We start from the raw sequence: 26,780 nt of genomic DNA, 5'->3' as shown, positions 1-26,780 counted from the left end.
TAAAGCAAATAAAAAAAAAGAGTATTGTAATGTAAGCAAATTAAAAAAAAAAAAAAAAACAACAACAACCAGAGTATTGTAATGCTGTAAGTAGAGGACTATAAAGAAAAGATGTGGATAAAGTTAATACCACCTGAAAAGCAGGGTGGCATTTGATTGGGGCTTTGAAGGATGTTTGAGATTTCACAGAGATTAAAATAGGATGAAACAGAGAGAATACCAAGTACAAAGACAGGAGGCACATGTCTGGTGCCCAGGGTGTGTACGAGAGTGTGGAGGGTAGTGGAGCCAGAAAGGTAACTGGGATAGCTTGGGAAGATTCTTACTGCATGGCAGAGGCAGGAAGTTTTTCCTATAGGCAAGAGTTACCCAAAGCTCTTTGGAAGGTATACCCGCTTGTATATGTATTTTAGAAAGTTAATAGTGACACCGTTATAGAGAGTGTTTTTTGTCTTTTGTCGATGAAGGAAGAGACTTAAGGTAATCAAGATAATCTTGGAGGTTATTTCAGAAGTAGGGCAGTGACTTTGGAAATGGAGAGAAAGAGACAAATTTGTGAACTGTTTTAGGATGTAGAATATCTGGGATTTGGTAACCCCCTGTTGACTTACTCACCTCCCTTAACCTCACCATCACTTAAACTAAAGGTACATACCCATTATGTGCAATTCCTACAACATCTTCTAAAATGCACTAGACTTTGAAATCACTGACCCATCTGGTCCCCTCCCCTGGGGACTGGTACTGCCCTCATTCAAGCAAGCTTGTTCTTAGCGTCTGTAATTGAAGAGCTCCATTCAGAAGCAAATGGGAATAATTGATTTTCATCCTCCAGAGGCTGGAAAAATCAAAGACCACAAGAGGTTTTTTAAAAAGGAGACCAAATCCAGAAATAAATTTTGTCCATACTCCTTCTTAAGAGCTCTCATAAACGGGGGCGCCTGGGTGGCTCAGTCGGTTGAGTGTCTGACTTCGGCTCGGCTCAGGTCATGGTCTCGCGGTTTATGAGTTCAAGCCCCACATGCGGCTCGTTGCTATTGGCGCAGAGCCTGCTTTGAATCCTCTGTCCCCCACTCTGTGCCCCTCCCCCGCTTGCAGGCATGTGCATGTTCTCTCTTCCAAAAATAAATAAACATTAAAAAAAAAAAAGAATCTCATAAATGGAAGCCCGTGTTCCTGGGTTAGATCTGGCTTCACTTAAAAAAAAAAGAAAAAAGTAGATGTGTCTGTTATAAAAGTTGTTCTGACTGTTGTTAAAACAGTAAGGAAGACTTTAAGACCACTGCAAGGGGAGAGAGATGAGGCTCACCTCCAAATACAACAAGGACAAGTGGGGGTTTATAACCAAGGAGCATGGTGAGGGCTTAGGGGATGAAAAATTAAGAGGAGACAACAGAGTAGGGGGATTCTTGCTGAACTGACCAAACAGGATTTTCATTAAAGGCAGGCCAAGGACTTAGACACCAAAGGTGGGGGATGAAGAACTTTATCGGGGGGGGGGGGGGGGGACGTGCGGTTCTTGCTAAACCTACTTAACAGGATTCTTGTTAAAACTTGGCTGTGCAGGCCAAAGATGGAATGGGGACCACCAGGCATAATTGAAAGAGTGCTCATGGGGCGCCTGGGCGGCTCAGTCCGTTGAGAGTCTGACTCTTGATTTTAGCTTAGGTCATGATCCCAGGGTCGTGGGATTGAGCCCTGCATTGGGTTCTGCGCTGAGCATGGAGTCTGCATAAGATTCTTTGTCTCTTCCTCTGCCGCTCTCCCCTGTTTGTGCGCATGTGTGTGTGTTCTCTCTCTCTCTCTCTCTCTGTAAAATTACAAAATAAAATAAGATAGAATGACTATTAAAAAAAAGAAAAAAGAGTGCTCAGAGGAACCTGAGTAAAGTTTAGTCAAGGAGAGTGTCTTTGTCAGTGTGTGTGTGTGTGTGTGTGTGTGTGTGTGTGTGTGTATTTGTGTTTTATTACTAAAGTAATGCGTGCCTCACCCCCAGAACTCGTCAGTCTTAACAGTTTGGTATGTAGCCTTCCATATATGAGTATAGGCTTAGAAAAATACACCATTGTAACCGAAATGAGATCATACTCTACATCCTGTTATACAGGTGCATTTTCTACTTAATATATCTTGCATGTTTCTTCATGTCAGCACGTCTATACTGACTGTTTTCATTGTTTGGAATGCCTTGCCTCACTTTAGATATTGATACCAAGCCGTTATATTTTAGATTCCAGTTTACAGTTTTCACATACATTAATTATCCCATTTATTCCATAAAATAGCCATCTCAAGGTTAGAGATAGGGCAAGTGACATCTCCACTTTACGTAGACGTTAGGTGATTTACTGGAGAGTTTGTAGCTAATACGTGGCAAGTCCAGGATTTACGCATTTGGTCAGTTGCATGTGTGAACAAATTGGGATCCTTGACATTCAAGCCTCCACTATTAGCCACATTCACGATACTAATTTTGTCTGTGGTGCTTGGGGCATTTAGGAAATATATGTGAGGTTTGTAGGAACTGAAATCTGATAATAAATTTTATTTGAGGTGTTCATCCCTTTTGCATATATTATTTCTATATTGAACTTGTCATTTTAATTTGCTTAAAACAACAAAATAATCATGTTGAATACCTTAAGATTAATGAATTTAGTTAATTTCATTATAATGTCAATACTTTCAATAGTTACCTTAAGTAATGAAGTTTGTCACTAATTGGATTTCTGGAAATGTTAATGGGAGTCTTTCAGTTAACTACTTCTACTCCTATCCCTCTGGGACCCATTTCCCAGCTAGAACATAGTGCCTCTCTCTCAGTCGTCTTTATTGGTTTCCTGTGACCTTGGGAAGAAAGAAAAAGAGCAAGACAGAATGAACAAGGAGTGGGGAATGTGAAACAGGGCGGAAATGAGAGAAGATGAGCTATGGGGGAGTCCTCTTATTCAGGAATGAGAAAAACAGTAAGGAGAGAGTGTGTTTCAAGAAGTTGTATATCGGGGCGCCTGGGTGGCGCAGTCGGTTAAGCGTCCGACTTCAGCCAGGTCACGATCTCGCGGTCCGTGAGTTCGAGCCCCGCGTCAGGCTCTGGGCTGATGGCTCGGAGCCTGGAGCCTGTTTCTGATTCTGTGTCTTCCTCTCTTTCTGCCCCTCCCCCGTTCATGCTCTGTCTCTCTCTGTCCCAAAAATAAATAAAAAAAAAAACGTTGAAAAAAAAAAATTAAAAAAAAAAAAAAAAGAAGTTGTATATAGCACATTGGTTGAGATTTTGGAGTTAAAACCCAGTGTCGCTCATTCCCAGCTCTATACCCCTGGGTAAATTATTTACCTGTGTACTTGTCAGTTTCCTGGGTTCCCTTTTAGGGTTCTGGTGAGAAGTGATCAGTGGGTTTTTTAATCCACTTTAATTAAAGTATACTTAGCTCATGGTAAACATTTTTTTTTAATGTTTATTTATTCTGAGAGAGAGAGAGAGAGAGAGAGAGAGAGAGAGAGAGAGAGAGCGCGAGCAGGTAATCAGGGGAGGGGGCGGAGATGGAGAGAGAATCCCAAGCAGGCTCCATGCTCAGTGCAGAGCCAGAGCCCAACACTGGGCTCAATCCCAAGACCCTGAGATCATGACCTGAGCCAAAATTGAGAGTCACACGCTCAACCAGCTGAGCCACACAGGTGCCCTAGTAAACATTTAATGTTAGCTGTTATTTCCAGGCCTTTTAGAGTCAAAATTCCAAGAAAGGGGTCTCAAAGTCTGGATTTATGGTTTCCCTAAGGCGAAGGCATCTTTGTCTGCAAACGTGACTGAGGAAGGTACCTGGCCTTCCTCCCTCAGCCCAGTTAAACCTCTGGACTTTGACAAGCCAGGGAGCACATCATTCTTATAAGCACTTCTTCACACACACACACACACACACACACACACACACACACACACTAAACAAGAGAAGAAACAGTGTTTTTTCTTTCTAGGGTAACATGTCATCTTAGGGTGGAATGAGTGTGCACGTATATTTAGTAAAATTTGTGCAGTGTTTTTTTTACCCAAGAAATAACTTGGCAAAGGATATTTGAGTTATCTAATCTAAAAATTACCATACCTTTCTTTGAGTAGCTAGGCTCCCTCATTACTTTAGGTGTAGATTTCTCTTACTCTTTGAGCTTTCAGCGTGTGCCAGGTACAGCTCTTTCTTGGCAGTGAGCATACAGTGGTAAACATGGTTGTTTGTATTCTAGTGAGAAAGACTCAAATAGTGGCAGATACAGAACTCTAAAGTGAAACATTGTAATGAAGGCAAAGTAAAACAAGCTCTCTAAGTAGCTCATGAAGAGCCAGTTGCTTGGCCTGCAAACGAAAGGAAGACGTTCCGGAGGAGGAGAGCTTTGCTCAAGCTGATCGGAATTGAAGAGGTAAATTGGAAATGGGGGTTGGGAAGAGGCAGGAAGGAGCCTAGTCTTCTAGGAAAGAGACCCTGGGTGAAGAATGCAGAAAACTGGGAAGTGTCTGCTTTTACATCACCTTGGCTGCAGTGTGATCTCACATTCTGCCTGCTGTTTACAAAGCCCTTTCATCCCTTTTCTTGCTAATGGAAATGCCATTCATCCAGGCCTTCCTCCGTGTTCCCTTAGCTTTTGCACAGTTCTTTTATAGCACATATGAAACTGCATTATAATTTTTTGTTTCTGTGTCTCTGAAGTTATTCAGAGCAGAGACTTGGTCTTATTTATTGTAAGGTACTAGAGTAGAACAGTGGCCTCTTCCTTTCTTCTCTCTGGGTGCCTGGTACTGTGTAACTGCTACTTGGGAAGGTGGCATGAGACAAGCACAGTCCCTGCTGTCGTGGAGCATGCAGTGTGACAACTGTTTGTTTTGCTCGACGAGTGCATGCATTGAATGACTCACTAAAGTCGAATCAGAATCTTGAACTCTGGAGGTCATTTTCATGCAGTTCAGCAGTTCTGTGCCTTTTGTTTTTTGTTTGTTTGTTTGTTTGTTTGTTTTACAGCTGTAGAACAGAAACAGTGTTAAGAAGCCATGCCAAGGTAAATTGAATTGAATAAAAGATAAGGGCCCCCGAAGTAATAGTGTAAACCATGGGGGAAATATGGCTTATGAAAACTTGATTTCTACATCAACCCTCATGAATATATTCTAGCAGCAGAGTACTCCTGTAGTGACTTTCACTTCATGGCAGCGTTCCTCCTAGGTTGTCATGTCCATGTCCGTAGTGAAACAACAGTTTCACTGTGTGCTCCCCATGCTGCTGTTCACATTCCCCTCCCTGCTGTAGGCCTTGGTGGGGACGCAGTGCCAGGCTTGCCTCAGATAGCAATGACCTTGAACATTCATAGTCATTCAGTGAATGTACTGGGTTTCACAGTTTCCCTGTTCTCCAACAACTTGTGGACTTACGTGTGTGTGGTATTGGGTGTGTTCGTTCCAGTTACCGACTAGAAACAGAAGGGCCTAGAATAGGATGCTGTAGACAGCAACACTGGATGTAACCAATATGTCTATTCTGAAACCATTGTCCTTGGCAGAAGGCAGGGGAGCCCTCTTTGTTGGCTTTGAGGAACAAGGAGGCCATCCTTCCGAGTTCATTGTGTGAGTTGTGTCACCTGTGAAGTTAAAATGGAGCATTGCCTTTCTGCTCGTGTTTCCCTCTCATGATGGAATAAACCCTTCAAAGTCACTGCCTCTCATCATGCTTGAAACACAAACACATGGCCACAAAAAGCCAAGGTTACCAAAATTATACATTTCATAGTTGACAGGGACTCATCCAGCCTGTCATGTAGTGTCACAATCGTTTCTGACATTCTTCCCAGAAGGAACCTGAGTTCCTTTCTGAGAAAGCGAACGTTTCCAGCTTTTAGCTCTCTGTAGGTATTTCATCCATATTTCAGATTATTATGCTTTATGCTGTTGTTTCTTGTTTTTTTTTTTTTTTTTTTAAGTTTTAGCCATCCTCTATCAGTCTGTTATGAAGAGTTTTTAGCTTTCTTGTCCTCTGTCAATCCACTACCTCTTCCTTCATCCTTCAGATCACAATTTTTAGTTACATCAGTACCTAATGTTTATGTTTGTATTATTTTGGCGGCCAGTAGTATTCACCTACTAACCCAATTAATATACTAAAATCTTTTTTTTTTTCTTATACGGTTCATTAACTGCCTCTCTTGTTGGTTTTCAGAGTTTCCTCTGCCCAGCTGACTCTTAATTTCCAAACTACAACCATGCTTTTTAAATCCTTTAATGTTATTTTCCACATCCCAGGCAGACCCATCAGTTGGTCTTGTCAGTTTCATTTTCTCCCACAGACACGCCCCTGGAGCCCTGTGTCCTCCAGCCGCACTCAAGGCTTGCTGCTTGGCTGATTCCCTTTCCCTTTTTTTGGCCCTGTTTCCTGGATGCCTATCTCCCTCTTCTTGGTTTGCTCATTTATTTGGTAGAGCATATCCTCCAGTCACTTCCTGATAAAAGGGTGTGTGGGAGGTAAAATTTGAGACCCTGCATGTCTAAAAATATCTTTATTCTCTTTTCATACTTGACTGATAATTTGTCTGCTATAGAATCTTTGGTGGGAAATCATTTTGCCTCAGAATTTTGAGAGCATTGCTCTTTTGTCTTACAGCTTCCAGAGATGCTATTGAAAATTCTGATGCCACTCAGTCCTTTATATGCAAACTGGTTTTTGTCTCTGGAAAATGTGTTCTCTTTATCCCATGACTTCTGAAATGTATTCTGAAATTTCAGTGTGCCTTGGGGATGGGTCTTTTTAAAAATTGTTCATTGTTCTGAACATAGGATGGACTCTTTCAACTGGAGGTTCAAATCCTTCAGTTCTAGGAAAATCTCTTAAATAGTTTCTTTGATAATATTCTCCTCTCTGCTTTCTCTCTTTTCTCTGGAACTCTTGGTCCTCTAATTTTCTTATCCTTTCTCTTGTATTTCCCATCTTTTTCCTTGGTTACACTTTATATGAGATTTACTCAAATTTATGTTCTAGCTCTTTAATTATGTTTTTATTTCTACTATCACTTTTTAATTTCCAAAAACTTTTCACTAATTGTTGCAGGTTTTTTTTCCTAATCCTGTTTTTGTGTGATCATAGTTTGTTATTGTTGTTTTGGGTTGAGATTTTATTTGGTTTTCAGTTTCTGTTCCTTTGAGTCCCTTTATTCGGTTTGTTTTGTGCTGTGTCGTTTCATGTTGAACACCTTCCTCGATCAAATGTGTGCTCGTCTTTGGTTGTCATTTTCAATTAAGAGCAAGACACTAAGAAGCAAATTGGATGGTCTGTATAGAGGTGGGAAGAACTTGGCAAGGATGGGTTTTATATCATAGGATGATTGCGCAGGAACCTACCTGGTTTGATGGGGAATCCCCAAAAGTCTGCATCTATTGAACTTTTCTGTGGAATCATTTGGTTTCTGCAGGAAAGAATCTTCCAACCTTCTATTTGGGGGTTGGGGGTGGGGCTGCCAGCATTCTGGGAGCAGAGCTGAGATCCCGTCCTTCAGGATGTAAACTTCCTTTTAGGGCTTCTGTTTTCAGTACAGTGCTTCTCTCTGCCTTTTATTGTTCCTGAGGTTCCCCCAGTCTGGAGCCTGTCCAGCTTCTTCACAGAATAGATATACCTTCTCCTGCCTGGGTACAGGTGTAATCGTCTACTGGCTGCCCTGGATGTGACTAGAGATTTGGTGGTCTGATGCCTCTTTATAAACAGAATTTGTATCAAGTTCTTGTTTGCAACCCCTCCTTATCCCTAGCCTCGTGTGCCACCTGGTACCTCTAATCCCTGAGCCTTCCCAGGGTGTGTATGTGTGAAGGCAGAAAAGGCATCTCTTTTTATGGCCGTGGGATTCACTTTCTCAGTTCTGCTAACTTACCTACTTTTCATCTTCCAAAAAATGTTCATATTTATGTTTACTGTTCTCTTTCTCCTGTTTGTATTCACTTGCATTTTGATAGGGATCAGGAATGAGCAGAAGTAAAACACATGTTCAGTTTTTCCCAGTTAACTTGATTTTAGGGGGGTTTGCACTGTTTTGGATGGTTTTGTGTCTAATTGTTTTATGTTGGTAAGTTTTGTCTTTCTCCGAAGATCACAAGCTTCTTTGGCAACGGGGATGGTTTCATGGGCTCCTTGTTATCTCTTCTTTTAAACCTCAACAGTTAAATATGTAGAAAGCATTTTGGTAAGGATGTGTCAAATTTGTTTGAGTAAGATGAAATCTTTTTAAAATTAGACTGACTTTGGATAGTGCTTCCTTGTGTTGGAAAACTGCCAGCCCTTGCTGAAGTTCAACGATAAATCTGCCTTTGCAAGGATAACTAAAAGAGAAAAACAGTGAAGGCCTTTGGCAAAAAAAGGCTGAGACAAACTGTTGTTTACACCTTAATGATTTAATAAAATTGGTTGGAAGATTGCTCAGAACCTCTCTTACCCTTCATGTTCATTGCCATTGCTCTCTCTTTATAGTCAGTGATGGAGAAGGCCCTTTCCTGACTTGGTGCTGCTCTGAGAGTCTTTGACCTCCTGAGAATTAATACAGGAGGAGACCCATATAGCCCAAAGTTGTTTTCTCTCAACAGTCAAGTTCAAGATCCTGGAGAAACTAAAAAAAAAACATGCAGTAGCAGTCAGAGGTGGGATTTTGTTTCAGTGCCACATTAATTAGCTGTATGATAAGCAGTAAATCATCTGAAATTCAGTTTTCTTACCTATAAGACGAAAACAATAATATGTACTTTTCTACTCCATAAATATGGTTGTAAGGGTCAAATATGGGGAACATGCATGTAAACACTTGAAAATTATCATTTTAAACTGACCATGTAACCATGGTATTCCGGACCCTGCTACCCACCTACTGACTGGACATCTATCTGCATGGGGGAGTCCAAATTCGTTTCAGCCTTAACTAAACCAAAACAAAACTTTCTCCCCTTCCCCTCGTTTTCTCCTCTACCTCACAACATCCCATTCACAAAGCAGAGCAGCCCTGGTTTTCCCCCTGAATTTACTCTCATTGTGTATTGAATTTTTCGCTTCTCACTCACCCTGTGCCCCTACCCTGATTTAGTCACCAGATCCTTTCTGTTTTCTCTTGAATCTATCCTTTTCTCTCTGTCTTTACGACTGCCTTCATTCAGGTCCTCACTGCATGCTTGAATTGCTGACTTCCAGCCGGGCTCCGTGGACCTAGTCACACACCACTTCCACTCCATCATCTACACAACTGCCTGGCAAAGTGATGTTCCCCCCCCCCCCCCCCCCCAATTCTGAAATATATCAGGCCCTCGCAACAGCATGATGAATAGCAAATTAGCCATCTACGTTCCCATCTCCCAGCTGTCAACAGAAGGATTTCTCTAAAACCTACATCTGATTACCCCCCACTCAGAGTTTGGTAGTTTCCAAGACCCTTCATAGTTTGGCTCAGCCCACCTCTCCATGCTCGCAGCCACCATTCTTTCACTTTGGAGCTCCAGCCACTCACAGTACGTGCATTGGCTGTTTGCTGGGACTACTTGAAAGACCTTGAGTTTGGGTGTTGCCTCTTTGTTTCTTCTGTCCGGCTGATTCCTTCTAAGCTTTAAGGCTCTGCTCAAGTATCTCCTCTTCTGCAAAACCACCCTTATTTCCATTTCCCTCTAAGCTACCCTAGGCATACTTCCTTCTCAGAATGTCACACACTGTTCTGTGTTGTCATTTGTTTACTTGCCTGACTTCCCCACTGTAGGGTGGAGACTGTGTAGCACCATGGTATATGGAAGGTAGTGCATAAACGTTAATTGAATCGAACTGGATTGGACACTCTGCCGGCCCACTGAGATGCCTGCCGTTGCTTGTCTGTCTGAAGGAAGCAGTTAAGTGGCTGGACAACCACATGAAGCAAGCTTACTGCCAGCACAGAGCCACTTTAGGATATCCTTCAGTCCTGAGATCTGATCCCATAGAATAGTCACAGATGAAAGCGGGCTGGGCACTTTGGTTCTAACTTACGGTTCTTCTGTTCCTGTGTTTTATAGACAGACATCTCAAATGCAGTATTCTTATATGTCCCTTCAAGAGATTGCCATTTTTAAAGGATACAGGTGTAGTGACTCTGTTAGTGCATAAAGACCTACTGCAGGTTGGTAAAAACCCAGTGTTAGAAGTTGCAAGCTGGTGGCCCTAAGCCAGTTCCTTGCATACTGCTGTGCTCTTGGAAACACAAGGGATTTCCCCAAAGAACTTAAAATACGTGGTGTGAATGAGCAGCGTAAAAAATTCACTGTGGTTCAAGGTCAAATGTGATAAATGCTGTGGTGAAGGTGCCATAGATGATCTGGAAAATCTGAGGTGGGTGAGATTAGAGATTAATATGAGCCAGTAGAGCCACGAAAGGTGTTATGGATCAGGGCACATTTGAACTGGGCGCCTTACCGTGCTGGACAGAATAAGCGTCTCTGTGTATTTTCTGCTGTTCTTATTTGATTTCACAGAAACTTCAGCAATTTTACCTCAGGTTTTTGCCTGAGTTTTGCTAGGTCTGAAGAGTGATATGTAGATTTAATTGTGGGTGTCGTTGATGGATCTTTTAATCCAGATCCATCTTTTAGAGACTTAGTGTCTGGTCATGATGGTTTGGACTTCAGAGTCTCTGTCCCTGCCTCTTGCTTTGAAAGTGCTCCCCCTCTCCTTCAGTGTGGACGTTGTATCTTTCACCAGAGCCTGACATATAGTAGATGCTTAGTGGACGCAGCATACCTGAGGCCTTTGTAAGCCTGTTCCCTGGACGTAGAGCCCCCTGCTCCTTCTTGCTCTCCAGCCACATGTCAAACATGCTCCTTCTCAGGCCGTTTGCATTTGATGCTCTCTCTACCTGTCCCCCTCAGACATCCAGGCCCCTCCTTCCTTCACTGAATTCAGATCTCTTCTCCAAGGTCACCTGCTTAGAGAGGTATTTCCTGAGTCTCAAGAGTGCCTGATCTGCTTCCTTTGTTTCTTTATGGCACTTACCATTACCTGCCACCATATTTCTATTTATTTGCTCACTCTCCCTCCCTCTAGAGTTCTGGGTCCATGAAGGCAGAGACTTTGTCTTTTCTCATTTGCATTTCCAGGCCCTGGAACAGTGCCCGGCCTGTAGAGGGCACACTTAACTTAGCTGTTGAATACATGCCCAAATAGCCCTGCGAGCAGACCCTCAGTCAGCACCTGCCTCACTGTATAGAGTAGGCTGTGTCTGTATGGCTGGCCTATTCGTCTTCATCACTACCTCTAGATCCAGCATGCCACCTGCCATGGATCAATGTATAGTCAGTTTTTAAATGAATGGAGAGAGGCATTTGAGGTGGGATTCAAAAGCCACAGGTTCTCATCAGTCATATTCTTCCTTGCCCTCTCCAATATCGTTACTTTAAAAAATATATTTATTTAATTGGTTAATCTCTGCAGCCAACATGGGGCTCAAACTTTCAACCCCTGAGATCAAGAGTTGCATGCTCTTCGGACTGAGCCAGCCAGGCGCCCTTCCAATGCCTTGAGATGCCATCTCCAATTTGGGTGTTTCTGAGTCACAGAAGGCAAGGCTTGCTGTGCTCTGGCATCATGTCCATGTGGTTGGGTTGCTGTGACACGTCTTAGGCTTCTCAACCCTAATGCAATTAAACTGGTTCAAACCAGTTTAGGTCTAGTTTCCATGAGCCATTTAAGCCCTGAGGAGCCTATCACAGTAGAATTTACAGATGCAGAGAAAGATCTGGAGGATTAAGTGACTTGTCATGCAACTGGCAGTGGTAGAGGCAAGTTTTGAATAACTTAGGTGGGCTAACTATGGAGCCTCAGCTTTTCACCTGGGTTGTGCAGTTGCTTCATGCAGGATTGCTAGGACTCCCCTAAGACCCATCAAGGATACTGTGACGGTTTGTTCTACAAGTCGAAGGCAGCCATTGCATTTCTGTACGATCTATACAGGTTAAACTTTAAGAATCTCCTGGACCGTTTTTCGCCCCCTCTGGTTTTCTTGGCGTGTTTTATTTTGCCTTTGTTTGTTGGTGAGCAGCCCTTTGGTACTTAATGTCTTAGAAAAACCTAACAGGACAGCTGTGATAGAGAGGAAGACCCAGATTGTAAATAGCTCTTTTCTTGGGCTGCCAAAAAGGAAGACACATGGGTGGAGGGGGATGTTACCATCCTGTTTGAAGCTAAAATTCTAAGCAGAGAGATTACAGTTCTCTGTTTTCATTTAGGTTTTATTTAATATAGCCCCCATCTCCTCAGATTTCTAGATGGGCATTTAGACAAAATGCTAGTTAGAGAAAAAACAGGGGAGGGGCGGAAGACCTTACTAGTTGGAAATGTTGCCGCTGAATGCAGGAAAGTCCTTACCTTTCTTCCTTGTCTTCTTAAATTGTGTTGAGGGAGTTCTAGTGCTAGTATAGGGCACCCAAGCTTAATCACCTCTAAACCAGAGACATAGAGGTAAAAGTTAGAAAGAGAAAGAGCATGCTCAGTCCTGCCTTTTTTGTTAAAAGGGAGGGCAGTTTTGGGGCACCCGGGTAGCTAAGTTAGTTAAGCGTCCGACCTCGGCTCAGGTCATGATCTCACAGTTTGTGAGTTCGATTCCCACGTCGGGCTCTGTGCTGACAGCTCAGGGCCTGGAGCCCACTTTGGATTCTGTGTCTCCCTTTCTCTCTGCTTCCCCCCTGCTCACACTCTGTCTCTCTCTCCTTCAAAAATAAATATTCAAAAAAAAATTTTTTTTTAAAGCAAGGGCAGTTTAAAGCTTAGTTCTCGGGTCACTTCAGGACCTGGATTGAGATTGTTGACGAGCTGGCACATTCCTGAGCGGGTCTGAGGAGCTGACAAACCTGTACTCCTGACTGCCTGGCCCATTATTGGTATTTTCTTTTTTCCAGCCCTGTTGCTTTATTCCGGTCGTCTTGCTGTCGGATTATTATTCCAGCCTTGTACTGATGCATCTTTACCTCATCCTGTCATCCCAGTTAGATCGTCAAGTCCTTGTTTGGCCAAATGGCAAGAACTCTGTAAATGGGAGTTGTGGATCTGCCACTGATTTGGGGCAAACAAGTTGTTTTTTGATTCTTAGGTGTCACCTGTGTTTTAATGGAATGATGTGTTGTCTGGTGGGTCAGTTTGAAAATAAGTATGAAAACCATACCTCTTAGGTTTTCCAGACCCATTTCATTTACTGCTGTCCTCACCGTTGTCAGGCATAGGCATACAGTTTTCGGTTTAGAAAATAAGGTTATCGTACATGGGTGACAAAGAGGTATGATTCCTTTTAACTCTTTGTTTGGAAGTTCCTGTAGGAATCCAAGCTTAATGGAGAATGGGGGTTACCAGGATGTACCTCAGGCTCCTGACCTTGTCACAGCATCTTTAATTGACAACGAACAAATAACTTAGATATCAAAGCATGTGTATCTTCTCTTTTCACTGAAAATGTATCTCAAGGCTTTAAACCTAATATAGACATGCCCATTCAAGCGGCCCAGATCACATATGTTCAACCATTTATTATTAACAGTTGGATGTTTTTCTTGGTTTTCTTTTCCCTATGCATAGATTCTTTCCCCTCTTTCTTTTAAGAAATTATTATAAAAATACATGAATGCATTCTCATTGGGTTTTAAACAGTGTGGTAGAATACAGAGCAGAATGTGAGAGTCCCTCCTCATCACCTGTAGGTTCCCCCAGCACACGTTTCCTTTCCCAGAGGGAACCACTGTCAACACTTGGCGAGCCCTCTTCACATCACCATCCATCGTGTGTGCGTGTACACACACATTGCTAAAGCAGGGGCTCATGTTTTGTGTACTACACGATGCCTTCTTTTTTTTCACATACCCCTAACACAGTGTATCTTGGGAAATCTTTCCATGTGAGGACACTTAGGTCCAACTTGTTTTCTTTCCTTTGTTGTTACTGTTAATGGTTATATAATTCTTTGTATGGGCACACCTGAGATTTAACTGCCCACCTACTGATGGACATGAAGTTTTTAGTTTTCACTCTGGTGGTGAAGCAGAGTCCAGTACAAGCATGTGTCTTTGTGCATGTGTACAAGTGTTTCTGTTGAATGGTTGCCAGGAAGTGGAAATGCTGGCTCAAAGTGAATGCCTATTTTTGGTTTGGTGGATTCTGCCAATTGTCTTCCCGAAGGAATTCACCAATTCAAACTCATACCAGTGGTATAGAAGAGTGCTTGTTTTCCTGATCTTTATAAACACTTTGTTTTCATTTTTGTCAGTCTGATTGGCGAAAAGTAGTGTATGTTTATTTTACTTTCTTTTATTTCAAAAAATTTTATTTTTAAGTAATCTCTGCACCCAGTGTGGGGCTTGAACTCACAGCCCCAAGATCAAGGGTCGCATGCTCCCCTGACCAAGCCAGCCAGACACCCCAGTGTGTGATTATTTTAATTTCATTCTTCCAGGCTGTGCCTCTGTAGAGCTGACCTTGTCTGATTTCTGCTTTTTAGGAATTCTCAACATTGTCAGTTACTTGATGAATCTTTTCTTATGTTCTTGTCTGACTCTGTTTGTCTATTACCCATCTGTGGTGTAGGGTAGGACTTGTTTCTGTACTTCATAGAACTTTAGACAGGAGATGGAGTAAACTTATGCATTGAATCCACTATCCTGATTAGTTTCCCTTATAGATTCTTTCTATACAGTATTAACCACTTTGTTTCTTTTTCTGTCTTTAACATTATACTATCATCTCTTTTCTTTTTTTTTTAAATTTTTTTTTAATGTTTTATTTATTTTTGAGACAGAGAGAGACAGAGCATGAGCAGGGGAGGGTCAGAGAGAGAGGGAGACACAGAACCCGAAGCAGGCTCCAGGCTCTGAGCTGTCAGCACAGAGCCCAACGTGGGGCTTGAACTCACGAACTGTGAGATCATGACCTGAGCTGAAGTCAGACGCTTAACCGACTGAGCCACCCAGGCACCCCTCATCTCTTTTCTTATTACATAGCAATATAAGCATATAAATATGGTGTTCTACTCTGTACTGTAGTTCTTCATCATAATCATTTCTCTATTGATGGACTGTTGGGCTATTTCCAAAATTTTATTGTTATAAGTAATGCAGCCTCCAACATCTGAGCATAAAGTCTTTGGGCCCAGATGGTTTTACTGGTGATTCTTTATCATTTTAGTGCTCTATGCCAGTGATTCCTAAATACAGAAGTGGGTAGATAGCTGCCCAGCTGATCTGTGAGCCAAGCCTAACACCTGTCCCATCTAGTAGGAATAACACAAAAAGCAGAAACTTTAGATCAGCCTCATTTATGCATGCAGTTGTGAAAATCCTAAGTAAAATACTCTCAAGTAGATACTCTTAAGTACAGTTCACTAAGATGGACATAATGGATAATGGCCAAGTAAGTTTTATTGCAGAAATGAAAGAAAGGCTCATTATTAGGAAACATATTGATAATAGCATATTAGTTGGTTAAATGTGAAAAACTGATTATTTTCACCGATGCAGAAAATGCATTTAAATTAAACAGTTATTTAAAAAAAAAAAATTTTTTTTTAAAGTAATCTCTGCACCCAACATAGGTCTCGAACTCACAACCCCGAGATCAAGAGCTGCATGCTCCACCAACTGAGCCAGCCAGGTGGCCCTAAACAACTATTTTTAATAACATTTTTAGAAGGAAAAAAAAATAAGATACTTCCTTTACATGTTAGAGTGTTTACCTCATACAAACTACCAATGATAGAGGCATTCTCATTAAAAGCAAGGACAAAACAAGGCAGCCCTCTGCTACTTAATATTATTTTAGTAGCTCTGGCCAGTGGAGTAAGGTGTGAAACAGAAGTACGAATTAAGGCTTTGAGGATTAAGTAAGATGACATTGCAGCCTTCCTAGTGCAGTATTTCTGATTCAATAAGGCATTCACATTACAGATTTTGTTGTTATTCTTCTTTTTAGCAATAAGACCTTCACAAAGGAAAGACCAGTTGTCTCTTGCATCTTAACACATGTGTCCTGGTGCTTTTATTAATGTGGGTTCTTTCATCTTGGTTCTTGCTGGTTAATTCATCTGGATTATCCATAGGTCTGTGTTGAGTCTGTCTTGAGTTTTCAGTCACCAGCTTAGAGGTGGGTGTCCAGTACCTCTGACTGGCTGAATGGTTGGTTCAGTGATATTTTTGATGGCCTTTTAATGAACTGTTCTTACAATCCTGGAAGTATTCAGAGGCATGATTCCCAGACTGTGTGAATAATGTAGTTAAACGTGAGAAGGGTACATGGGGCACCTGGCTGGCTTAGTCGGTAGAGCATGAGACTCTTGCTCTTGGGGTTGTGTGTTCAAGCCCCATGTTGGGAATAGAGTTTACTTCAAAAAAAAAAAGTAACACTTCAATGACTTATCATAGAGCAGAAATGACTTATCATAGAGCAGAGTTCAAACATATGCCAGAAGAGAAAATGGATTCGATTTTAAAAAATAATAAAAGTAAAAACGATGAGAAGGGTACAGAAGAGCAAGCTCTTAAATGATGACACTGTTGTCTTGACACCTGACTCCGCAAATGATTGTGTTTCCTCAGTGCTGTGCACTTCTGTCGTAAATAGCCTCTGTCCTTTATTGGGAATCATGTGACTGTAACTAGTTCGGTTAAACACCGCAGAGAATTATTTTCTAAGTAGCTAGCTGGCTCTAAACTTTTTTTTTTTTTTTTCCTTTACTTCCTCTATAGCATCTGGAGGGGGCCAAACGTGAACTGTGTTGACAGCACTGGGTACACACCTCTACACCATGCTGCTTTGAATGGCCATAAGTAAGTATTTTTTGCTACATTCCTACCCGACCCTTCAGAACCCAGGCTTTCGGATTGTCTTTTTTGATTCCTATAAAGGATCACTAAGCCGTAGTGTTGAGGAACAGGGAAAAACAAACTAAATTTAGTATATCCAGAATTCCCAAGTCTCTCTTCAGTGTATAATTTAGGCACCCTTCTCTACTCCACCCCCAAAAAACTCCAACCAAAGGTTAAGTTTTACCTTTTTCTTCTCTTTGTCCTTTTCTGTTTTGAAATGGTGCAGTCCCACACAATGACCTGAATATGAGGGTCACATTTGGGGCAGCCAGGTCATAAAGGGGCTGGGTAATCTGTTAGGTAGCCAGTACCTTTGTAAACTGAAAATAGATTGGCTGGTCCCTTCTGTTAAAGGAGTTAGTTATTTATTTACTCTGTCTTCTTGCCTGCCATTCTTGCCTCATAAAGTAGGCCTGGTAGACAACAGGAACCATTCTTAAGGGGAAAGATACATAAACCATATGGCCTATTTAATTCTCTTAGGTATTGGTAGTAGTTGTTGAGGGGAGGGTTTGTGCAGCAGGTTTTATGGAGAAGCTGTGCTTCAGGGGGAGTCTGAGAGAAGATGACATAGGTTCAAATGGTTTGGCAGCCTTTCCCAGAGGGCACTGCCTTTCAAGTGAGAGAGAATGTGACGGTTCAGCCCCGGGGCAGGCACAGTAGTGGATGCAGTGAGTAGATCGGCCAGGATGTGGAAGAAAGGAAACCAAAGTGTAACAGAACAGAGGGTGTTATAGAGAGTCTGAGGCTTCATACTCCAGGAGATAAGAAGTAGAGGTTCAGTTTTTATGAGGAGGGATTATTGGAACCATTTTAGATTTTGCTGAGCAAGGAGCAGGGCCCTCACCACCTTGAGGTATTCTGTAACACCTGTGTGGTATTTGGCCCAGCCTAATTGACTCTGATGTGCCAAAAACAGGTGATGATTGTTCCCTTGTACGTTACACTTCTCTAAAGTATATTGAACGTGATCATTATGTCTTTTCTGTAGCTATCTTAGACAAAGCTGACAGTAACTCTGTGGAACCCCCTGCCCCCATAACTAGTGGGGTGACCTGAATTAAAGTGAATCTTGAACTTAAGTGACTGCAACTTGTTAGCCAAGTTTCTCTCCAGATGCCGTTGTTATTTACAGTGGGGGTTTTCTTTGACCTCGTGTGCATGGGGGTAATTATACATTTGGATCAGCTTGATTAACAGTGTCACCAAGAAGAAAGCCAAGTCCTTCTTCTTTGACGTATCAAATGATACCAGATGTGTCTGGCTTATGTTCACAACAACTTTAATTCTGCTCTGCCTCCCTGCTTTTAGCTCCCACATCACTAAATGCTCTGAATAATGTGAATAATGATATTTGTCTTGCACAACTACTTTTATGTAAATTTTATCCGTGAATGCTGTTTAAACATCACAAACAAGGAAACATTGCAAGGTTTATTAGACAATGGGGCCAGATGTTTTCAGAATAATGGAGTATAGGTGGATTGCCTAGAAAGCCTAGATAGATGGGGAGGTGATGAGTCATTGTAGTTCAGCTGAAGGTGTTTCAGCCTCGTATCAGCAGCTGTACAAGTAGCTCCTGGCATAAAAGGAAGAGACTGGGTGATGAGCTCAGGTAGAGAGAGGGCAGCCACGTGAGAGAGTATCTGTGAAAGGGCTTTGTGCTGCACAAATGTAAAGAGCTGTTGGTTCTGCAAACTCATGGTTGATTTTTGCCTTCTAGGGATGTGGTTGAGGTTCTTCTGAGGAACGACGCGCTGACCAACGTGGCCGATTCTAAAGGCTGCTACCCTCTGCACTTGGCAGCCTGGAAAGGAGATGCCCAGATAGTGCGGTTGCTCATCCATCAAGGGCCCTCACACACCAGAGTCAATGAGCAGGTCGGAAGGAAGAGAAGCGTTCTTCCATTGAGCTACAGCCAGACGTTGGCCCCAGCACTGTTTCAGTTCCATAGTGTGTACAGCTCAGGCAACCAGCTCTTCCAGGCCCCACAAATGGTTCCCCTCCTGCCAGCACCACTTCTCCCAATGCATCAGGGGGATCTTATACCCCGGAGGATGTACTTTACACGCGTTTGAACGTGCAGATTTGGTGTAGTGCTATAAAAATAAAAATCTAAATACCTCCTGTGCAAAATCGGAAATAATGCAAATCCTGCAAAATTGTTTCGAGGCCATTCCAAACTGGCAGGCTTAATTAATTATAAGTTGTGCTTATGCCATCAACATGGCAGTGCAACTCTAGCCGGTAAACAGCAGTCTGCCGAGTGTGCTTCAGTACTGTGTGAACCTTGCTGCTGTTTTACCTACATCAGAACTGGCAGAGGTGGAAGGCCTCGTGCCGGTGCTGAAAAAGGAGCTCACAAAAACATCTGAGTGGAGGTCAGAGGTGATTCAACAGAATGAAAACTAGTTACATGAGGTCCCATAATGTGGATTTAAGAGTGACCATGCTTTGACAAAGCAGAGATCATTCTTAGAAAATAAAAAAATTATACTTGCATTATGCAAGTTCTAGACAATCCTCTCATAAAATACCGTTTCTTGTAGTTCGGATGTGAGATTGTGTGTCCATTTGAGAGGAGACGGGCTTTCCCTGTGTGACAAGCCATTCTGGTTTCCTGTCTGCTCTGAACTGAAGCAGGTTCTTTTCCTGGTTGCTTGAATGGGAGAGATGCTACTCCTCTGAGGAAGCTCAGGACTATTTGCCTAATGACTTTGCTGAGAGGAGGTTGTTAAATTACCTATAGAATTAGATCAGGGTTGTTCCTCAAAAAATAAGAAATCATTCTTGCGAGCCTATCTATCAGCAAAGCTCTGCATATTCTCAGGGAGCTGTTAAGAGCTTGACTTCGACTCAGAGAAGGGCACCTCCACTCTGAGGTTTGAGAAAATTAAAGCGATGCTCCCAAATCTCTCAATTTGGAGATTGCACGTGTGTAGCTGTTCATCAGCTTCCCTTTCCCCTTTTGGGCTGAATTTTCTGGATAGGTGAGCAACAGAAATTTAAGATCATCAATGAGGATGTTTGTTTTCTAACATTAGGAATGAAAATTGTCTCTAGAATTACCTCTTTAGAAGCTAAATGCAGTTTTACTCCTCCTGGCTAAAGTGATTGTAATTTCTCTTATCTGGAGGAAATTTACAAGGAAGTTTGCTTTTAACTAATATTCCTCAATGTTGAAAAATCTAGTCACCCATTAAAGTCCTTCTCATTTAAGAAATTTTCGGCAACCATTTCTAATCCTGTCTTTGCTCACTTTTGCCTTGGAACACAGCTGCTTGGATTTTTGAGCCACTTGAGTGTGCTAGCTTGTCCTGCTCACAGCTGCCTCCCGCCTGGAGTATCCGTTGATAGGTGGGACACCAGCCCGGTGTTTTGAGTATCTGGCAGGCAGGTGGGTGGGGCAGGGATTGGGCAAGATGTCTGCAGTAGCTTGAAGGACCTGATGGATCTAGGTCATAGTACCACATTGATTTATTTAAAAGCCATTAATGTGGTTCCAGTTGGTTGCTTGGATAAGAGGGGGTGATGTGTGCTCTGCCCTTAAGGCTGCCTTCCCCCATTAACTTCCTTTCCAAGCACCCAGAAGGCACATCCAAGTTGTTCTTGTGTTGGGCCCCCTCAGGGCTGGGCATTGCTTTGACGTATTTCATCCACTTTATCATCACATTTTCTTTTCCTCTCCTTTTTATAGAATGCTCTTGAGATCAAAGAATTCAAAAAGTACGGCCCCTTTGACCCTTATATCAATGCCAAGGTGTGTACTTTGCTGCCAGGATTTCTCTGCATCATTTCTCCAAGCTGCACCCCCTCTTTGGTCCTCTCTGGCTTCCACTCTTATCCACTCAGGCTCCTCATCGTCTCCCTGACTTTGTTTGCTTCAGCCCATCTGCTTTTGGCTTGTCTGGGAATGGGAAATTGCAGCTTCAGTGGGTTTTGGTTTTATTTTTAAAACCCATGCTAATTCTGGAAAGGTTGGGTGATTTTCCCGGAATGTCTGAAAAGCTTAGAAATGGCCAAAATGGGAAAAAAGAAGGAACCATATTATATGCATAATTCATCATTGTGATTGCTAAAATCATTTAAATTCAAAAATGAATTCAAAATTCAATGACAAGATGTCAAATACATTAGCTTACTTTATAACAAGCACAGAAAATGATTAAATTGTACTTGTTAGATGAAAAAAAATTTCAGTCTGTTTTCTCTCTTTGTTTTGAAGTGGAATCTCATTTTCAGTAGCTGGTAGTGGAGATGTTGGGGACAGGGGCACAGTGACTCCATTTTACTCTTAAAAGCTATCACAATTCCTTCCTCGTTTCCTTGAGTTTGTGCATTTCTGCCTGGGACTTTAAAGCCTCAGTTGCTTCTCCCCAGCCATTAGCTTCTCTCGCTGCTTGGTCATTCTTGGCTGTTGGAAGGGCTCCAAAATAGGAAATGAAGTCGCAGGGTTAAGCAGGACACTGGCCTCGAGCCTCCTGTGAGGCCGGGGCGAGTAATGGTTCAGTATGCTTGGTGATGAACTGCCCGGCCCCTCCGGCCCTCACCACTTCGGGCAGGAGGCAGAGCTTGTGGGTTGGTGATGGTGAGCCTCTCTCCGTGCTCTCACCTGCTGGTTTTGAGCCGAGTTTTCATTCAGGTGAGGTTTGATTTTTGGCATCAGGCTGGAGTTTGGTTGAGTCAGTGCATTATTCACAGTAGCTGCCTTTCACTTGATCTGACTACAATAGCCTCAGGGAAGGGAAACATAAGGTACTTCTATACATTTCCAATGCAAGGCAGATATTCTTTGAGAAATACTGATTTAGCAAACAAAGCTCCCTGTGGGCTGGATCCAGGCAGCCTCTATGGGCCATTTTCTTCAGCTGTTGGGCCTTGATGGTGGAGAAGCAGCATTTGATCTGGAGTAGTGGAACACATTAACTTTTGTTTGGCCCACTGTCTCTAAATTCTGCTTTCTAATTTTCAAAATAGGAAGGTGCCCTATCATAGTTTTCTTCTTTTTTTGGACATGGTATAGTAGAGAAAACTCTGAAGGGTCAAGGTCACAATCTTTCAAGTCAGACCTGACTTTGAATTCCGTGCTGCCACTTACTGGTTTTGTTGACTTAAATAAGTTACTTAATTTCTGTGAGTCTCAGTGTCCTCTTCTGTAAAGTCGGGTATACCATCTACCTTGCTGGATTGTTTTGGAGTTTAAGTAAGATAATGTATACTAAGTAAAACTATCTGGTAACTATTAATATTCTGAAACGGCACTTTGGAATTTATTCTTTGTTACTCATGGATTGATGCTTAATGAAACATCACTCAGTCTCTTCAGGGTTTTGTCTTGTGGTGAGGCACCTTGAAGTGACTGTTTTCCCACCCAGTGGTTAGTTCAGTTAGCTTTTATAAAGCTCTGATTAAAGGGTAAGTCTTTGGTTCTTGAAAGCACATTTTCTTATCCCTTGATTTCCCACACATAAAAGAAAATTGGTCTAAATGGAATAAGAACATAACTTCTCTTTTTGGAAATACTGGCCTTTGCCTCCCCCCCCCCCCCCCCCACCCCCACCCAAGGGCCAAATGATGTGTACTGCATTAAGGGATAAAGCTGTTTGGGGTTTGCTACGAAAGCAAACTATCCTTGAGCTAGTTTAAATCTAACCTCCCTGGCTCTTATCCTGGTTCAGTGGGTTTTTATTGACCTGGATTGTGTCTGGGAATTGTTTTGTGAAAGTACATTTGTGTGCGAAGTCTCATCAGACACCTGTAGAAATTAAGTCTCAGGTGCCTTTCCTGGGAGCAGAGGTAGTTTTCATGAGGTTTCATCTTCCTCTTCGACATAGGGAGCCTTTCCTTTTCAGCAAGTCAGCATAAACCAGTCCAGAATGTAGGTCATCCTTAGCAGGTAGAACTGTTAAAATTGTTCATTTACTCCTTTTAAAGCAACTTTAACTTAATCTGAGTATCATAAGGTGAGCAACAGTCAAATTAGTTTTAGGATAGGTCTGTTTTTCTGTACACTTAAAAATAATTGAGATTTAGAGCCGGAAGAGACCCGGAAGTTGTCTCGACCAGTTGTCTTCACATTCTGATCAGCTTGTCTGATTGCATCTGAATCACCTAGCAAGCTTTTAGAAAACTTTTTGTCTTGAAAAAACATTTCAACTTATAAAACATTGCCACAAGCTGCATTATACTCCTCAGCTAAATTCACCAATTTTTAACATTTTGTCACATTTGCATGCACATTTTCTCTCTCTCAAATATATATGTATATTGTTGCTGTAGTTGATGAGTTGATATTTAGTCATGGACATCATGACCCTTTAACCCCACATACTTCAGCCTGTATTTCCTAAAAAAACAAGGGCATTCACTTGTATAACCACAGTACAGTTGTTAAATTCAGCAAATTCAACATCGATACAATCCTGGTATCTGATATTGAATCTGTGTTCAGATTTCACCAGTTCCCTCAATAATGTCCTTTAGAGCAATTTTTTTTCCTGGTCCAGGATCCAGTCCAGGATCATACATAATCTGGAACAATGCCTCAGTCCTTCTTAGCCTTTCACGACATGGACTTTTTTTGAACTGCAAACATTACATCCCTGGGTGGGACCAAACCACCTACCTTTTAGTTAATAGCCGAACACACTAACCCATTGCCCAGAGACCTGTGTGACATTGACAGTTCTGAAGAATATAGACCAGTCATTTTGTAGACTTTCCCTCAGTTTTCATTTGTCTCCTATTTCCTCATGACTAGATTCAAGCTATACGGTTTTAGCAGGAATGCCACAGGAGTGATGTTATATTCCTTCCTTTGTAGTGCTTCACGTCACAAGGCACGTGGTGTGAGATAAAAAAGTTTATCTCACTTTTTATGATGATAGATGATTGCTTGGTCAAGTTGGCGCCTGCTAGGTTGGTAAGCTTTTTAATAATAGTCTTCCTCGGCTTTACCCTCCGAGGTGCTACCTTGGCAAGTCTGGGGTGGGACTTAGTTACTTCTAAGCTCCCATGTAATTCCAGAACGAAGCCAGTTGGAGAAGCCCTGATCTAGGCCAACTTGCCATCCAGAGCAGAAATCCTTTTCTCTCACCTGAAAGATGAGCCATCTACCCCTTGTTTTATTTGTTTGTTTGTATGTTTCTCTTGGTAACAGACTTACTACTTGGCTGCCTCTTTTTGGATGCCACTGATGTTTGGTTTCTTATGCTTGGCTGATAACTGTCTTCCTAAACCTTCCATCTGTCTGTCAGAGTTCTGCCTTCCAGAGCACTACAGAGTAAACCTAGCTCTTCTTCCATGGGGACTCAATTCTCATGTTTGTCCTGTGTCTTCTAAATCTCAGTAGGCTCAGTTTGTCCTTCTGTTCCAATTTTGGTCTATTTCTGGGACCTATACCATTGTTGCTATGGAGAGCTGAAGCTTAGGTGTTTCTAACTTAAGTATCTATCAACCATGGACAAGAGTACAGTTGGGCTATAGTCTAAGCACTGGGAAGTGATGGCTTGGAATAGTTCAAGAGGAGAAAAGCCATGGAAATGTTTCTATATAGTTTTCTGCTGCTTGTAGTTTATGTGTATGTTATGTAGATGGCACATAAATATAATGGATTTACACATTAAATGGGGTCTCCGTATATAAAGGGTATTGGGATCTTTTTTCTTAGAGATGCTGAGTATAGCAAGGGGAAATGAGAATGAGTCTCAAGATGGGCAGGAATGGAGAGTTTGTGCAAAGACTTTGGGGGAAAATTGGGGTGTTTGATCTTAGTCTCCTTTCTCAGTCCAAATACATAGTAACAGGATTCTGGGAACTCTGAGTGTGTGAGATGCTCCGAGTGTGAAAGAGAAGGATTCCAGGTCTTTAGGAGTCTGTGCTCTCCTTTGGAATCCCTCCCTTTCTTAGGGGTCCATGAATCAACACTTAATGACTTTCAGCCCTGAAAGTTGTCGGGCTCAAAAGGGAAACGGTAGGAAGAGCTCATTGTGATGGCCTGTGTTCACTAGTCAAAAGATGGGGTAACCACAGACTTGAAGAGCATTATAGTTACCAGACTGTGTCGGGCAAGACTGAGGCATGAGTAAGATGCTTTCTACAGTGTGAATTTGAGTATGACACTGTGCAGAGATGTGGTTAGGCCATTTTTAACAGAGGCAGGAAATTTGCTTGGTAGTGATCAAGACCTTGCTTTCAGTAAGGCAGCTTTGTGGTAGCTGCCTTAGTGCTAGCGAAAAAAAATTGAAAAAAACCAAACAAACAGATTTTCTTTTTTCCTCCTGCTGGATAGTTTAGAGTCTTAGAGTTCTTCAGGCTCTAATGGCATACTCTTTACAAAATTGAGGACAGATTATTCTGCTTGTTGGGAGACAACTTGGATGTAAAAGAGACAGCAGTGTCTGCTTCAGAGTAAACACATTTTTCTGGATTGGAGTTTTAATAAGAATAAGCTGACTTTCTTGGCCCTGCTGTCATGCTAATCTTGAGATGTAAAACCCTGCGAATCCTCTTAAAGCTTCTTTGGGTTGCCACTCTGCTCTGGAACCACTGAAAAGAAAGCTCCTGTGCATTTTGTAGATGTAGCTGCCTTTCATCCTGAGAAAGTGAAGCGACAGCTCTAAGTTGGCTCAGGGCCTCATGCTCAGTCGGAAATGGGCACTCCAGATGGGGTGTCTTAGTGACCGGTTGTCACCAGGAACCCCAAAGATGGGCTGTCTGCCTGGTTTCCCCTTCCCTCCAGATTTTTAGGTTGACGTGGAATCTGCCCCTTGGGCGCAGTTATATCACAGGAGGCCATTGCTAACGGGCTGTGTCCTGTGGCCAGTGAAGGCTGTCTGCACTCAGCTGCTAATCTCCTCGAGCCGTGTTTGAGCTCAGTGCTGCTTCTTCTGTTTATCTGTGTGCATTTATCTTTGCATGTGCCTCCTGCTATCACCTTATCTGTCCTTATTTCATTAAAAAATTTTTCTTTGCTATCATTCTGGCCCTTTGGGGCCTCGGTCCCAGCACCTCTGGATCTTTCTGGTACACTTGGCGTAGCTGGAAAAAATGATGCAGTCAAATGCCAGATCAAAAGCAGATGGAATTGCATGCGTGTTTGGGTAACTCCTGGTCTGTTACTTTTAATGTAATTAATAGAATTAAAGAAGTTGTGGAAACACTTCGTTTTTACCTTTTGATCACTGAAAGGTGCACAATATTGACTTCCTGGACACACCACCTCATAAGCTTTGTTTCCCTAAGGTGGCAGCAGCCTCCTGGATAAATTTAGGAATCTCAAAATCTTGTGGGAGAATTATTTTACTAGTGCATCTAAAAAAGGAGAGGTCATGGAAATTACTTTATTCCTGCTCTACTTATATATTGTCAGTAGTGGTAAAAGAAAAAGCACAATTGGAATGATTAACGTTTTGCTTCTCATGATCGATGAAGCACAGACTTCTCCCATTTCATCCCAGGTTCTACCTTTAGTTTGACGCAAAATTGGCATTTAAGGACCATGGGGGTTGTGAGTTTGAATGGACGGCCATGTTACAACTTTGAATATTTTGCACCTCTCATAAAACATTCCGGGGCCTGATTGAATCTTTCTGACATAAGAAATACTTCCCTGCACTGTAGATTCCGCATGCTTTGATTGGTGCAGGCTCCTGGAGTAGGCACAGGCACAGGGCGACATCGGGCCCCATGTTCCTCTGGGACTGAGCTCAAGTGCCTCCCTCCCCTGGAAATGGCTGTTGGCTGATACCTTGAGAGTGATTTTTGGTGCTCTGCTCTGTTACTGTGATCGTTGGCTGTTTGATTTGCATGCAAGGAGCTATGCAGATGACAAGCTCTTTCAAAAAAGCTTGTTTGTAAGGCAGTGGATATCAACGAGTCCAGAATCCGAACTACAGGGTTGACTGAATATAAACTGTAAAACCAG

At 42.3% G+C, this 26,780-nt stretch overlaps 1 protein-coding gene across 8 annotated transcripts in view; it reads left to right on the top strand.

Annotated features, from left to right (window-relative positions):
* The window catches only part of ANKS1A (ankyrin repeat and sterile alpha motif domain containing 1A), a 179,760-nt gene that overhangs the window by 53,353 nt on the left and 99,627 nt on the right, over nucleotides 1–26,780 (top strand). For 3 of the 8 annotated variants that reach the window (XM_049653403.1, XM_049653405.1, XM_049653402.1), the window contains exons 2-4: nucleotides 16,736–16,816; nucleotides 18,579–18,735; nucleotides 20,553–20,615. In XM_049653403.1, coding sequence (XP_049509360.1) covers nucleotides 16,736–16,816; nucleotides 18,579–18,735; nucleotides 20,553–20,615 — 301 coding nt within the window. Of the gene's footprint in view, nucleotides 1–4,400; nucleotides 4,408–16,735; nucleotides 16,817–17,439; nucleotides 17,527–18,382; nucleotides 18,471–18,578; nucleotides 18,736–20,552; nucleotides 20,616–26,780 lie in introns of those variants that run through there. The other 5 variants (XM_049653407.1, XM_049653404.1, XM_049653409.1 and 2 more) reach the window with 4 other exon arrangements.

This window comes from Panthera uncia (genome assembly GCF_023721935.1).
Source record: "Panthera uncia isolate 11264 chromosome B2 unlocalized genomic scaffold, Puncia_PCG_1.0 HiC_scaffold_24, whole genome shotgun sequence".
Lineage (NCBI taxonomy): Eukaryota > Metazoa > Chordata > Mammalia > Carnivora > Felidae > Panthera > Panthera uncia.
This window is presented reverse-complemented; position numbering and strand designations above follow the sequence as displayed.